The 15412-nt window shown below is 45.2% G+C and overlaps 1 protein-coding gene across 2 annotated transcripts in view; it reads left to right on the top strand.

Moving 5' to 3' along the window:
* DDX1 (DEAD-box helicase 1) overlaps positions 1 to 15412 on the top strand; it is a 795552-nt gene that overhangs the window by 66265 nt on the left and 713875 nt on the right. For both annotated transcript variants that reach the window (XM_069605939.1, XM_069605941.1), the window contains exon 3: positions 5595 to 5658. In XM_069605939.1, coding sequence (XP_069462040.1) covers positions 5595 to 5658 — 64 coding nt within the window. The remainder of the gene's footprint in view (positions 1 to 5594; positions 5659 to 15412) is intronic.

Raw genomic sequence — 15412 nt, 5'->3', positions numbered from 1 at the left:
GGTCTGTTAATTATTTGCTCGGTGGATCTGAAGTTCTGGTAAAGGTAATTTGTTCATTAAAGGTATGGAAATAAAATGTTATAAAGGTCAAAAAAACTGCATCCAGGAGTCCAACATTTAGTAGTGCTCTTAGAGCTGCAATAAAGAAGCTTGAAGTTGCCGTAGACTAGTATTATATTGTTAAAGATGCACAACGTTTGAGAACATGGTACATTAGGGACTTTAAAAATAAAAGATTGCGGAGCCAAGTGGGCGCTGCTTTTGTTTTTTATTTTAAAAAAACCTATTTTCTTGGATGCTCTTCTCCTGGGATTTGTTTGATGTGGATGTGTGCTGTTAACTATTGTTGATAATTGTGGGTGAGACCACTTCTGGACATTGGGGTTTTGGGCAGGCTGTGCAGAGTGGTGTGTATTCTCATTCAATAAATATTTTTGTTGGTACTACTGAACTGTTAAGGCCCCTCAACAAACGATGGTTTTAAGAGCGTGTACACAATGGAAAGTAATCTCTCATACAGTTATTTTTCGCTGGCCCACCTAAGAGCTCCTGTACTCATTGAGGAACACCAAAATTGACCGTTCTCTCCTCATTCTCCAGATAAGGGAGGAGTTTGTATTGTAAATTCTGATCTCTTGTGCCCTAACCAATACAGCATATTAGGCACCTCTACTCTGATTCTCCCTCTGTTTAGATATCATCAAATCCAGAATTGCAGAAAAATATTCCACCCTCTAGACAAAGCAATTTCAACCCTGAACCAGTTTCTTCACATCCCACAAAGCCAGAGTAATTTCTAAACTGGTCGAAATGTTGGTGCTAGTGGCTCTCCTTCTACATGGCCCCTTGTAGGTTGGTCTCTAGCTGTCTACATACTCCAGTACTTACAGGTTGATGGAGTACAGTAAAGCGAGCGCACAACTCATATGCATGGAAACTATTGTTAATCTCACTTAGGAATGTGGCAAGTGTTGGCCACATTCCTAGGAATGTGGCCAACACTTGCCTCACTTAGGAATGTGGCCAACACTTGCCACATTAACAGTTGGCTGAAGCCTCAGTCATCCAGTATTTTAAACTCTCGTTCATAACCACCCTCCTCTGTCCTGACTGCTGTTTTAGCATGGATCAATAGCTTTGCCGCTCCCTGTTTTGGGGAAGTGCTCAGAGCGACACAGGTAAGACTTGCCAGCACATGCTGTTGACGCAGAAACGTGGGGCTCAACAAATGTCAATGTAAGCATGGCATGCCAATGCTGTGCACGCCAACCACTGGCCCACAGAAGACTGTTATATCGGATGAATGCAATCAAATAATAAAGGCCTCTGAATCCTGTTTTGCCAGAGTCCATAACATTGTTTGTCTCTAGCTATATGCATAAACAAGATATAGGCTGCACTGGCGATCTTGCTCCGTGGGTGGTGTCCTCGTTTCTCCTCTCAAGCCACCCCTTTCTCTCTCTGCCATTGAAGAGGTAGGTATGGGTATAGAGGTTTCAAGTTCACTGAAATATACTTCAACAAACTGGGCTATTTTAGGCAGTAACTGACTCCTTTTGGCCCCACACTATAGTTCGTTGCTATTACAAGTAATTTCCATTCGCAAGGCAATCCACTAGACCTACATCACAACTTGTCCCTACAACCGGATCTAAAATACCTTCACTTCATACACCAACCAGGTACTATGCAAACGCAGTCCTCTTTGATAGCAACCGAGCTTTTAATCCATGCCTGCATGACGTGATCAGCTTTTACCAATAACAATTCACACATTTGTTTTTTCAAAAGGTGTCATTTTATATCCGAGTTTATTTAAAGTCACTATGCATACACCCCAGTCAAAATAAGATGTAATGCTCATTCTGTAAACGCACGGAACTTCCTTTTTTATTAACCCTTTGATTGTTCTTGAGGTTTATATATTCGTCCATAACAGTTGGTCTAATTTTGCCCACAGGATGTATAGATCATAAACTTGGAATGGGTGTGTAAAGTATATATAGGTGTGCCCCTATGGGTATATGGCAAAACATTTCTTTACTGTGGAAGTCTGTACACTGAAGGGGAGAGTGGTTGGTCTTGGGTCAATTGCTAGTTTGGTTAGGGGAAAAGATGCTCTGGTAATCCTGTAACGAGATCCTCTGTACTCTTTCTGCAGGACGAAAAGATCTACAGGCGCCTAGGGCATGTTGGAAATTCTTTTCCAGGAAAAAGAGACGTACATGAAACTCTCCACTCCACATTCTAATTCATTTCTCACAAGCCTGATCGTTTTGATCACCAACCTATGATTTACAATGTACTGCATTGCCCCACCTTTATGATCTCCCGCCTACACTCAACAAATGCTTGCAGCCTCCACTTGGCAGACCAAATCCCTAAAACCTCTATCGTTACTTTTATTTCTTGACACAGCCACATAGGACCACGCCAGACAGCATCATTTGTATTCACTTTTATTTTTAGGTATTCGATTACCAACACCATACAGTTTAAAACAGAATATAATGTGTAGCTATTAAACCATTTCATGAATCATTTATGTAATGGGTTGGGTTCCTTATCAATCTGGCCCTCATTACCACCCTCTCCTTTGACATTTCTTTTTTTAAATTATGCCACTGTTAATCTCCCTCCCTCCACCTCCTCTTAGTGTTCTGGCTTGCTATTGACCCTCTGGCCCTGTCGTTGCTGTCTTCCCTGACCTGAACCCTCTCCTGGTGCCACTTCCGACTTACTACCCCATTGTCATTCTTGGGGATTTTAGCTTTTGCAGCTACCTACCTTGAACTTAACCCACACCCCCATCCTATTGGACCACCACCTCCATGACCAGCCTACCTACTCTGGTGGGAACTCTTGACCTATTCTTTCTTGCAACTTCGTTCTTCTCCTCTGACCTACTTCCCCTCTCCCTCTGATCACTCCATTAGTCACTTTTAAATGTCTTCACGCCTTAACGGTTCCATCAGTGAAGGATAAAATGCTGACGTGAGCACCAAGTGACTCTGGCAAGAAGGGGTAGCTTCCCCCACGAAAACTCCTTAACACTAACTACGCATTTTCACCATTGTAAAGCAAAATGTCATCTGTTAACTTCGATGGAGTACCCCTCAATAATATCCAACGTTGTCTTCCCTTTCAAAGCTAAACATTTGTTCATTAATTTGTAGGGTGCACGGAACCCTTGGGTTACAGGGCGCAACAGAATATAAAGGTCAATTACAGCTTAGTTACATGGTAAAAGCGGCAGAGTAGGGTAGAAACCTACCGACTGGCCTACATTGTAAAGACGGGTGGTTAAATGAGGTCAATAAATAATATAATACAATACATACATAATTGCACAATTCAGGGTAAGGTACAGTCAGGAGTCCGGTACGGAAGTCTCATCAAGTGCAGGAGAAGGTTCAGAGGCTGGTGTCGGTGGGTTAGTCATAGTGGTCGTTAGACCGGAACCAGTTGAGGGTTTTGCGTCAGAAGCTATAGTAGGATTGGTCTGTTCTGAGCTCAAGTGGGAGTGCATTCAATGCTGGGCAGCTTTTACCGGAAAGCTGTTTCCACTGTATTTTTTTTGTTTATTTTTTACCTAAATCTCGGTATTTGTAGGCGATTGGAATTAATCATTCTAGAAGGCCGGGTCAAAGCTCTTCTGATTATTCTTTCCTTAATATAAGGTGGGGCTGCATTATTAAGGCACTTGAAGGTTAGTGAGACGGTTTTGAGAAGGATCCTATCACTGATTCTAAACCAATGGTGATCTCTTCTAGTATTTGATATGTTCTCTGGAAGGTAGGTTAAGGGCTGTTCTAAGGGCGTTATTCTGCAGTGTCTGTATTTTGTTAGTGATGTATTTGTTGGCTCCTAGATATAGGGCGTTGCTGTAATCAAGTTTAGATAGTATTAGCACATTGGTTAAGATAATGCAACTAGTTTGTGTTAGAAATGGCCTGCAAGATCTAACAAGTTTACAGGTATAGACGGTAGATGAAACCTGAGAGTTTACCTGTTTTCTCAAGGTTAGGGTAGAGTCCAGGTAAAAGCCTAGCGTCTTAACTTCTTTAGCTACTGGGATTATGTTGCCATCAATTTTGAAGGCAGAGTGGTTAATGTCGAGTTTTTTTTAGATTGGCAGCAGAGCCAAGGATCAGGATCTCTGTTTTATCGTCATTCAGGCAGAGGCCATGGGTTGCCATCCATGCCTGAATGAGGTATATTTCATTTACCAAGGCTGTATCTGAGACAAAACTGCCCGAAAGGGGAATGAGGATCTGGGTGTCATCTGCGTAGTTTGTGTAGGTGATAGCCAGTCTGTCCAATTTGTCAAATAAAGGCTTGGTAAATATGTGATACATAGTTGGTGAGACACAAGAGCCTTGTGGAACGCCACATGTAGTCTGGATTGGGTCTGCCGAGGTGGAGAAAACCCTAATTGTTCTGTTATCTAGGAATGACTGGACCCATGCTATGGCTTTGCTCGAAGTGTGGTCAGCCAGTGTTTGCAGTTTGCATAAAACTGCATGGTCCACTAAGTCGAAGGCTGCCGGCAAGTCAAGAAGGAGCAACATGGCAGTGTTACCATTGTCATTGAGCTCATCAATTTGTGCCTTGAGGTCAATTAAGGCCGTGTTGTGAACTTTACTGAGGGTGAAGGTGGCATCTTGGCATGCAATCGCCCATAGCCTCCCTCTGTGACTTGGGATAAGAGGGTTGCTGGACATACTGCGTACCTCTTTCGACCTGTGCCACCCAACCCCATAATCAGAGGTAGGTGAAGGCCACCAGTTTGTTCAAGAAGCGCTTGCCATAAAATAATTTGAAGACCACTGTCTTACATGGTCGATAGTATTGGTTGATGTTTGACTAATGATGGCCACAGTAAGATACTGAGCAATGTAAGTTTTGTAGCACACGTAGACACAGAATGACGTGTCTTTCAGTGATATTGCAATAGCATTCATGTAAAACTTGTAATGAAGAAAAAATTGAAACCACTCAATCAATTGTTTATCTGCCTGTTTGTGTGTGAAGTGTTGCAAGTTTCTGGGATTGATGGAGACCATAGTCGGACATAGGCTAACGAATTCGGTGTACAAATACATTCCAAATGTTCAGTTGGCCTGTGTGTGACTGCAAACACATATTAGCATTGTAAAGACGAGAAAGACATGACCAGTAATAGAATAACCATGAGCCACAAGGCTAGCAAACATTGGTTAACCAATTAATACAGACATCCTTGAAAAGTGCAACCGTTAACAAAATGCAAAGTTTAAAATGTTGCACGTTAAGTTCTATAAGCAATGATTTAGTGTGTATTGGAAAAAAGTGCATTCTTAGGTGCAAGTGGCCCTCTATTTGGGAATTTATTAATTTATGCTATGCATATGGTTTATTTTCCATGGAGAAAGTTGCTCTTATCCTGAATACCATTTTGCAACAGTATTGTGTGGGATTTTCAAAGCCGCAGCTTGCACTATTGTACACATTTGTTGGATTTTCCACGTGTATATCCTATATTAACTTAGTGTACATATATTTTACTAAGTCTGTACTATTTCTGATGTGTGTTCTTTTTCTTTTTTTTAAAGTCTCCCCACAGATATCCAGGCCGAGTCAATCCCATTAATATTAGGAGGTGGTGATGTGCTCATGGTATGTTGTAAATAAATTATCATTTATTTTCCAAAACTTTATTCAAACACAATCACAGTTTACATGGCATTGTTGGCATAGTTGTTTCAATGAGTAACATATTGCACATTTATATGATTCAGTCCAACTTCAAATATAACAGTTCCAAACCTTTCCTATGCCCTCCAACCCTATTCCCCAACTGGTATGGTTCCTGTTTCTGTGATACTTGGTGAGTTCAGTGTGTCCACTCTTTAGGCATGTCTCACGATTCTGATTCTCCTGTTACCATTTTGGTGTCCCTCAGTTCTGTATTGCTCTCATTATTGTTGTCTATAGTACTGCCCTTCCATTTCCTTAACAAACTCAAGGAATGGATCACACACTGACAGGAATTTCTGATGTTTGCCCTCTCTCAGGGCTCCCACTTTTTCCATGGCCATTACGTTCCAAATTATGACCCACCAGCTTGCTATTATGGGACCCTCCGCATTTTTCCACCCTTGGGCCAAGGTCATCCTTGCCGCCATTAACAGGTGGGTGATGAGGGTGGCTTTGTTACCGGTTGCTGTGTAAATTTCTTCCACCTCTGTCGCCAGCAGTACTACCTTTTGGTGTGGGTGGCAGTTGTTTCCCTGTAATCTTTTGTGTCCTTGGACCACCTTCCAATATACCATAGCCTTGGGACATGACCGCCACATATGATACAGATCTATTATCCTTTGCCTCTGCATTGTCTCCAACATGTGGGGGGGGGTAACTAGGTTTCATTTTATGCAGCCTTTTGGGGGAGGGGTCCAGGTACCACCTGTAGCATATTTTATATGCCGTTTCCTTAATGGCAGTGCATGTGGATGTCTTGTGCCCGCCTACAGATTTGTCCCCATTCCTCCCTCGTGATGGGTGTGCCCAGGTCCTTATCTCAGTTGTCCTTTATGACAGTTTATGCCCCCCTTGTGCCTCATCTAACAGCCTATACAACCTCGATATTACCCTTGTCACCGTGCCCTCCTGCAGAGTCCGCTCCATCCCTATCTGGGTCCTCGTGGCCACCTCCCTAACATCCTTCTGTGATGTCCAGTGCCTAATCTGTATGTATGTATATCTTTCCTTTTCCCCAATGCCAAATTTCTGTTTGCATTCTTGGAGTAGAAGATGGTTTACTCCCTGGAAAAATTCCTTTAAGTGGATTGTTTGTGCCTGTCTCCAATTATCCCAGAGCCTATTTTGCTTGCCCCGGGGTAAAGTCCTGATTGTGTGTCATTGGGGTGAAGGGTCCTAGACCTGGTGTGATGCGGCCCCTTCTGAGTGCTCGGTCCCATCCCCTCAGCAACACCTTGGTGACTTCTAGCAGTTGTCCCTCTGGCCTCACCCGCAGAGCATGTAGCTTTCCCAGAGGGATAGATGTCACCCCTTGCTAAATTCCCTTCCAGCTATTTAGTGTCCACTCGCTTCCATTTCATCATTGGTGCTATTTGCGCAGCCAGAATATACCCCTCGACATCGGGAACCCCAAGTCCTCCCAAAATCGGTGGCCTTGTCAAAACATTCCTTTGTATTCTGGTTTTTTTCCCCGTACCACACGAAAGTGAACTCTTTCTGTAGCGCCTTACTTATCTTAGGGGGGGGGGATATCCACCGGGAGGGAACCCACCACATATAGCAATTGGGGTAGCAATGTAATTTTAAGTGCTGCAATACGTGCGAACCAGGATAACTCCTGGACCATCCATTTGTGTAGGTGTTCCTTCAATTGTTTCCACAGGGGTGTTCTATTTGCCCCATACAGGCCTTTGTAATCCTTTGTTAATTGTATCCCCAGATATTCTATTGCCTAGCTTTACCAGGTTTGGGGATATGATGCCCTCATTTTGTTGATCCCCCCCTCTTCTTCCGTTAAGTTCAGAGCCTTGGATTTAGTGAAATTTATGGTGAAGCCTGAAATCCTGGCAAATTCTTGTAACCTTTCCAATGCTTTCGGTAGTGTGTTTGTAGTGTCTTTAAGGAAGAGCAGAATGTCATCACATATAGTGCTATCTTGTGTATTGCCCCTACCACTTATTGATCCTGTCTTATTTCCGTTACAGGCTCCATCGCCATGGTGAATATTAGGGAGGGCAAGGGACATCCCTGGCGTGTGCCTCTGTGTTTTGATTTGGGTCGTGGTTTTCCCGTTGACCACAAAGGTTGTAGTTTGAAGTCGGAAGTTCGCCTGGACCATCCTGATGAAATTGGGGGCGCAACCGCATTTGCCTCAAGACCCGTTTCAAGTGCGTCCAATCTAGACCATCAAATGCACGTTGTGCATCTAGTGCAGCTATGGAGAACATTTGCCCGACCTGGGTCCTAGGTCTATGACATCCACTGCCTGCCTTATATTGTCTTGCGTGTGCCTCCCTGTTATAAAGCCTGCTTGGTCCTCATGGATTATTTTGCATACTGCCTTCATCAATCTTACTACAAGGAATTTAGCGCATAGTTTGGCATTACTTTTAAGCAGTGAAATCGGCCGGTAGCTAGTGCAGTCTGTGGGGTCTTTGCCCGGTTTGTGTATTAGCACAGTGATCGATCTTCCCATGTCGGTCGTGACCGTACCGCTTTGCCTTAAATTATTAAAATTTTGTTAGTGGGCCTAGTAGTTGATTTCGGAACGTTTTGTAATATCCGTTCCCTAGCCCATCTGGTCCCAGGGTGTTATTAGGGGGTAGGTTTGTTATGGCGTCACTTATTTCTTGTGCCGTTATGGGGGCTTGTAGGGTGTCATTGTCCTCCATTGTAATGTTGGGTAGCGTGAATTTTGACATGTATTCTATTTGTGCGTATGGATGCAGGTCCTCCTGTTTCAGAAGTCCCTGATGAAATCGCTCCATTATTTCCAGTTTCCCCCTCCTCTGATGCGCATTGTTCCCCTCTTTCGTTTTTAAGCTGTGCAATGTAATTTCGGGATCTTTGTTTACTTAACTTGGCTGCTAAGAATCTGTTGGCTTTCCCTCCCCCTGAATGTCACATGTCTGCTTGGTGTTCAGTAAGACCTGTGCCGTGCGATCTGCTACGTGTTTCTCCAACTGGACTCTTGCTTTCTAGAGTGCTCTCAGTGATTTTTGCGTTTGCCTGATTTTATGTTGTATGTTGTGTTTCCGCCTCCTGTAGCTCCGACTCAAGTTTCTTCTTAATGAGCCCCCTTTCCCGCATGTATGCTGTGGTCTGCGATATGAATTCCCCCCCGGACTACCGCTTTCCCTGCATCCACAATTACTCCCCAGTCTGTTTCTGTTTGTTTCCCCATTGTCATTATCTGGAAAATAGTTATTCAGTACCTTCTCCATATGTGCCCTAAGTGCAGTGTCACTCAATATCATTTCGTTCAGCCTCCAGTTCTTACGGGTTTTGATAGTGTCTTTTACCAATTACAATTTGCACTAGGACTGGAGCATGATCAGAGAGATATTTAACTCATATTTGTACTTTTTCCAACTGGGAATAAACGTGGCCGAAACCAATATTGTATTGATTCTTGTGTACCCTCTGTGTGCTGCTGAGTAGTGGGTGAATTCTTGCTAGTGGAAAAATCTCCACGTGTCCACTACCCCCAAATCCCTAAAGAGTTTCCCCTAGCGCCTTCCTTTTCCCTAGCGCCTGCCTATTTCTCCCGTCTGCAGCGGTGGTAGAAATGTTTTCGGTGGTAGAAATGTTTTATCCAGGGCAGGGTCCATCACACAATTAAAGTCTGCGCCAATCACTATCTGGCCTTCACACCACTCTCCCAGTTTTTGCAGTATTTCACCTAAATACAGGTCCTGTTTCTCGTTCGGGGCATATATTGCGATTAGAGTATATATCTGTTCGTCCAGCATGCCTTTGAGGAGCGGGTATCTGCCCTCCCTATCTCTGTACAAATGTTTCTTAAATTTTACATTGGCACCCAATAGTATAGACACGCCTTTGGTCTTTTTCTCGCCCGAAGCATAATACTGTCTAGGGAATGCTTAATGGGTCATCCTTCATCCTTTTTCCATCTGCAGGGAGTAGGTGTGTCTCTTGTGTAGAAAGACTATCGATGCTTGAAGGTGTCGTAGTCTCGCCAGAATAGAGAGCCGCTTCACCGGCGAGCTTAGGCCCTGTACATTTAGGGTTATGATGTTCAAGTCAGCCATGCCTCTTATGTCTGGTTTCCTCCAGATATTCCCTAGGTCTCCTCCAGCTGCCTACACTTCCTGTCTTCCCACCTTGCGGACCACACCTTGGAACTTTCCCATTTATCTCAGCTTCAACTTTAACTCCCCCGTTCCCCTCCCGGGGCATTGGGTCTTGTACCTGCCCCAACTTTCCCTCTGCCAGGATATTATCATATCCTGAATTAGGATCCAAGATGCCCCCTTGACCACCCCACCCGGGTCTGCTTCTCTCGTCTCACAACCATTTCCCCTCCTTAACCATCTTCCTCCCCCTGACCCCAACCTTGGGCCTCACTTATTGATTGATGTCTTATTTGCGTTTCTGCTTCTTCTGGGCCTCGTTTCGGACAGGGGCTTGTCAGAGTGGCCTCTTTGCCTCGCCTCTTTTCGGAGCCGGATGACCATTCCCAGTGTCTGGATCCTTCCCTTCTCTGATTTTGACTTGCCCCCTTGTCCGTACAGGGTTCCTCTTCCTCTATCTGTAGCAGGGTCCGTCCTTCCTCGCACGTGGTGATCCGCTGCTGTCTGCCCTCCCAGGTGAACAGCAAACCAAAGGGATATGCCCATTTGTAGGTGATTCTTTTGGCTGTTCACGCCCTTGTGACATGCTGCATCAGTCCTTTGTGTACAGTGGATGATGCTAGGTCCTGGTATAGTTGGACTTACGTTCCGTTGATGAAGACAATTTGTTGATTTCTCGCTGCTCGCAGGATTTCCTCCTTCGTGGTGTAGGTAATTGCTAGTAGCATGTCTCCAGGCCTAGCTCCTGGGTCCCCCTTCTTAGGGTCTACTCTGTGCACTCTATCTGTTAATATGTCCTCCAGTTGTGTACCGGTCAGGCAGCTAAAGCAATGCTGCATTGTTTTTTTTCAGGTCCTTAGCTCGATTGTTTGAACCGGGCCTTTAACCCTTATGTTGGATCTACGGGTTCTATTCTTGAGGTCTTCTGCCTGGAGTTCTAGGTTGTGTCGCCCTGGTGACCGTTCGAGAAGTACACTGTTCTGTTTAGAGTCTTCCGCGATCTCTGAAAGCCCTGCTTCTGTAGTGTCCACTCTGTTGCCCAGATCTGTAATGTCCCTCCTGACCTCCTTTAGCGAGGATCTCAGTTCTTCCCTTATTTTGCCCAGTTGGTCTTGAAGGGATTCCATCGTCCTACTTTCCACCCCATTCAAACTTTCTTGCATCTCCTCTTTGTTCAGGGCCGTCTTGGTGTCGTCCTGTGTTTTCACTGTTATCTGCTTCCTCTGTCGTGAGCCCACTTTGCTGTTCTTACAAACGATTTTGTCTCCTGCAGTGCTCCAGCTGCCCCCCTCGTATTTTGGATGTGCCTTTGGCTCTTAGCAGGGTGTTCTTAGGTTTGGCCCCTGGCATCTGTTGACTGAGGCTGACACAATGTGTCCTCACCGTGGCACACTAGGTGAGCAGGGGGTGAGCGCTTATTGAGTAGCTCAGTATTCCTCTATCCACATACCCTCTATCTGGAATTAGGTTGCGCCCCCTTGTCCGCGTAAGCGTTGGTGCCGCTGGGGTCAATGGTCTCGTAGGGCTCTTGCCTCTGTTCTTAATCTGTGGGTGAGCCGGGGTGGCCTTGTATGGGTCCTTTGTGCCAGTTGCAGTATATTATTTGATGGCTCCCGGGGTCAGTCTGCCCTGTTTCGCTCTGTTACCACCCTAGATACTTGCGTCTTCGGGCGCTGCCTCTTCCGTTCCGCTTAGGGGCCTTGTTTGCTCAGTTATGCTCCTTCATGCTCTGTCATATAGATTGAGTTTAGGGGCCATCCCAAGTTGCCCCTATGCCGCGTTGCTCCGTTTTACACATTACTCCTTGGTAGCTTATTTTTAGCTTACGTTTAACAGCTTGCTTCCTAGTGCCCATATGTTAGCAATGCCTTCTATGTGGTGGTGCTGATCTTCCCCATTCGCTGTGTGGGTTGAACGTTGCGCAATTGTGAGCTTTACCTTATCCCTGGAGTTGTTGGGTTTCCCCGCTTCTCTGTAAGTGCACGGCGTACCACCTTACTGAACTCCTTGGGAGGCTGCATGTGGAGTTGGGGGATGCAGCTCTCACGTTCCGCTCTGGGTGAGTGTTATGACTGTGTCCTGGCGCGGGCCGCCACGTCCTCCCCTCAGTAAGACTTTCCTTGTGGAGGGGTCGAGCCCGTTGTCTCCTCTTTATTATGCGGCCACAGTGGAGCATGGGCGCCACTCTTCAGTACGGCTTACCTCCCACTGTCCTCGCTGGGTGCATGCCTGTTGAGCAGTCCAACTGCTCCTCGCCCTCATGCCGCTGCTCCGCTTCGGACTGTCTGCTCCGTTGTTGCTGTGATTCCCTCACCGCGGGTATTGTGGGGCTGGGGGGGGGGGTTCCAATCCGGCTAGCAATGCGTCGCCCTCTGTCCTCGGGTCGCTGGCGAGCGGTTGTTTTCCTTTCCACCCTTCGCTCCGTGTTGATATTACGCACCAGTCTCGTCTCTCTGCGGTGCCTCCTCGCTGTGTTCTCGTTACAGAAGCTGCGGATCAGTGATGCGTAACTGCTACAATTCAGCTTCCCTTTCCTGCACACCTTTCAGTACACTTTCCGGGGGTTAGAAATTTGACTATCTTTGTTCTTTAGACTGCTAATTTCGCCTTTAAGATCCTGCCCGGGTGGAGCACAGGAGTTGTGCACCCTCACGGACTGGTACAATCTTGGAATCCGTACAAATTATCATTTTTAACTTCTATGGGACAGCCAGCCCTGCCAGCAAGGAGGACTGGGAGGAGGTAGGGGAAAAGCCCAGCATCCAAAAGGTAGCCAGGGCAAGCACCTAACACTCACCCCAATACATTTAAATCTGATTATCCAGAAACCACACCTTATCTCTGTTGCAATCCTCCAGTAATTCAGGAAAGAAACCATCTGAGAAATGGGCAGAGTCTCGCATAGATGTGCACATTCACTCATGGCCTGTCCTAAGCCAGCCCACCAATCGGACTCCATACGCACAATGGTTTTGGCAGCCAGCCAGTCGGGTATACCCTATAAAACCACCAGACACTCTGATATACCCAGTCAGGAAAACGGTTGTTGGCTTAAACTATTGTAGTAGGTTCAGCGATGGGCATAGGTGGAGCCCATGCCGGCACAAAGGCCATTCTAGGCCTACCTCATGGTCCACAGACACAGATGGCCCAAAGCACACAGGCCTGCAGTAGGGTTTTAAAATATGCGTTGGTATCCCAGTGGCTGCATGCTAGCAAATTGGTTAATGCAGTAAAAATTGATGCTGCAAGCCTACTCTACCACACAATTGTAAGGTGATGCAATCACCCATGGACCTATATTGGGTACTTGGAAAAAGCAGCAAATATTGTTCCTAGGTTTGGGCTGCTATCTAGGATTTCACATCAGAATGGGTTGCTGTGTCGGGGAGGGTGGGGGGGCTGTAGAAGTCCCTCTGGCCTTAAACCTAGTCCAGAATCCAGGAAAATGGGACAGAATCCAATTTTTGGGGCATCTGCTCTCCCTTTTTAATGGGTCCCCCTAACCTTTTTGAGATTTCTTAGTCGCCTGGTAAACCTACAAACTCGGACATGACATGGTGGAAAGCGTTTGAGACTGGACCTAGAAAGAAGGAATCCTCTGGCCACAAAAGTAAAATAAAAGTTCTAAGTAAAGGCAAAAACCTTAAGGGGTCTCATAAAATGGGACATGAGAACCCTGAAATGTCCTTATGTATAACAACTGTCAAGTAGCGGACAAGTCCACATACGAGAGAACACCCAAGGACTTGTATTTAAACTGGATTAATTTATGAAATGTTAGTGCCATGGGGAAAAACCCACAAGGCAGGAACAGCAACTGAAAAGTGTTGGTATGGCTGTGGGGACTTGCTACAAAAGAATGCAGAGGAACTGCAAGTTTGAAACACATGTAAGACTCAAATGGCATCGGGATTCAAGTGAGTCTGTTATAGTGCACCAAAATGCCTTAAGAACAACAATCTGCATTTTTCCCAATGTCTGAGACTTGCCTTCTCTCCCATATGCCTTGGTGGACGAAGAAATCACTGATGTCCTGAGGTTGTCCCTAATCTTCTTTCTTCTCCTTGCTAATCTTCTGTTGGATAGGTATCATGGGTATTTTGATCTCCCCCAGGAAATACTCTTTCATGTGTCCCAAGGAGAAAGGGGTCTGTGTCAAGTGACTGTTCAAGGCCTGGAGTGTGGTCCAATGGATCCCGGCAGGATGAGGTGGTGGCCAGCTACACTCGCTCAGATTTATTAGGCCCCCAAGTTGGTGGCATGTGCTCATAATCCCTCCCCTGGATTCTACTGCTAACACTGCTTGACCTGCTCATATTCCTAGGTACAAGTGGTCGATCTCTGCGTTCAGCTCCTTCGTCAACTGTCGCTCTCTTCAAATACGTATTCTTAAATGTTACACTCTAACCCTGCAATAGTCCCCTTGTTCAGTGCCATCTGCACCCCCCCCCCACTTATGTGCCTGTCTAGGAGATTCTGGCAGATCAGGTAGGCCCTAAACTATCTAGATATCTCCAATACTTCCTTTTTCATGTTCTTTCATGTTCTTTGCCACCACCTTACTCTTAAACAACCTGTTCCCTTTTGTCCACTTAGTCCTCTTTCAGCTGTATCCTTATCTACTATTTAAGATAAGAGGTGGGAGTATTTTACTCCCTCTCTTTTAAAGTTGAGAGTAAAATGATTTTTTAGGGAATAAAAATAAGTCCAATTCCCAATGGGAGTATTTTATATGTGGGTAAACGGGTTTTAACTGAAAAAACGGAAAGGTTATTCTTGCACAGGTTTACTTCTTCATATCGTGCAGTAATAATAGTAGTTGCTTCCTGTGGTACTACATAACTACTGGTCCAAATATACCCATGGAGCTTTGTGGGTAAAGGTTATTTTTTGTTGGGATTGTTTTTACTCCCCTTTTTTTTTGTTTGGGAGTATTTCCCTATTTGTAATGAGTAAAAGTGTCAGAAACACCCCTTATCTGTAGGGCTACCCTTATCCATGTCCTCTCTGATCAACTAATTGCTTCTTAACTTCACCAAACCTGATACTCCACATCTTCCCCTTAAGCAACTTGAACCTCTTAAAAATATTTCACCTCATTTAACTCCCACCCCCTTCTCCTGATGTTCAACTACCTTGCCATATCAATTTGACCAGGTTTTTCCAGATGTTTCCTAGCTTGGGTGCATCACTCCTAGCCTTCTGCTGCACTTCCTCCATTCCAATTCTAGTCTCCTACTACTGTTTACACTATTTATGCTCTTTCCTCTCTTTCTTCAAGTTGCTACTGTCTCTGGCACATTCCTACTCCAAACACTTCCACTGAAGACTGGTACTATGTGGATCTTTTTTCTTCTTCTTCATATAGTGCTGTTACCAGTCTTACAACATCTGTAGTGAAAGTGGTTTGAGGTGTTTTTGCTGGACTTTCAGAAGTACAGGTCAGTGCGGTTATACAGCGTGTTACCTTAAAAGATTTATTTAGATTATTAATACTGTATTCCCCGAGGGGTGGGGGGAAACGTCCAACAATATGGTTATTCTTCCCCTTGCAGCTACAGTCATGGAGAGAACTG

This window comes from Ambystoma mexicanum, chromosome 4p (genome assembly GCF_040938575.1).
Source record: "Ambystoma mexicanum isolate Mex_15411 chromosome 4p, UKY_AmexF1_1, whole genome shotgun sequence".
Lineage (NCBI taxonomy): Eukaryota > Metazoa > Chordata > Amphibia > Caudata > Ambystomatidae > Ambystoma > Ambystoma mexicanum.
This window is presented reverse-complemented; position numbering and strand designations above follow the sequence as displayed.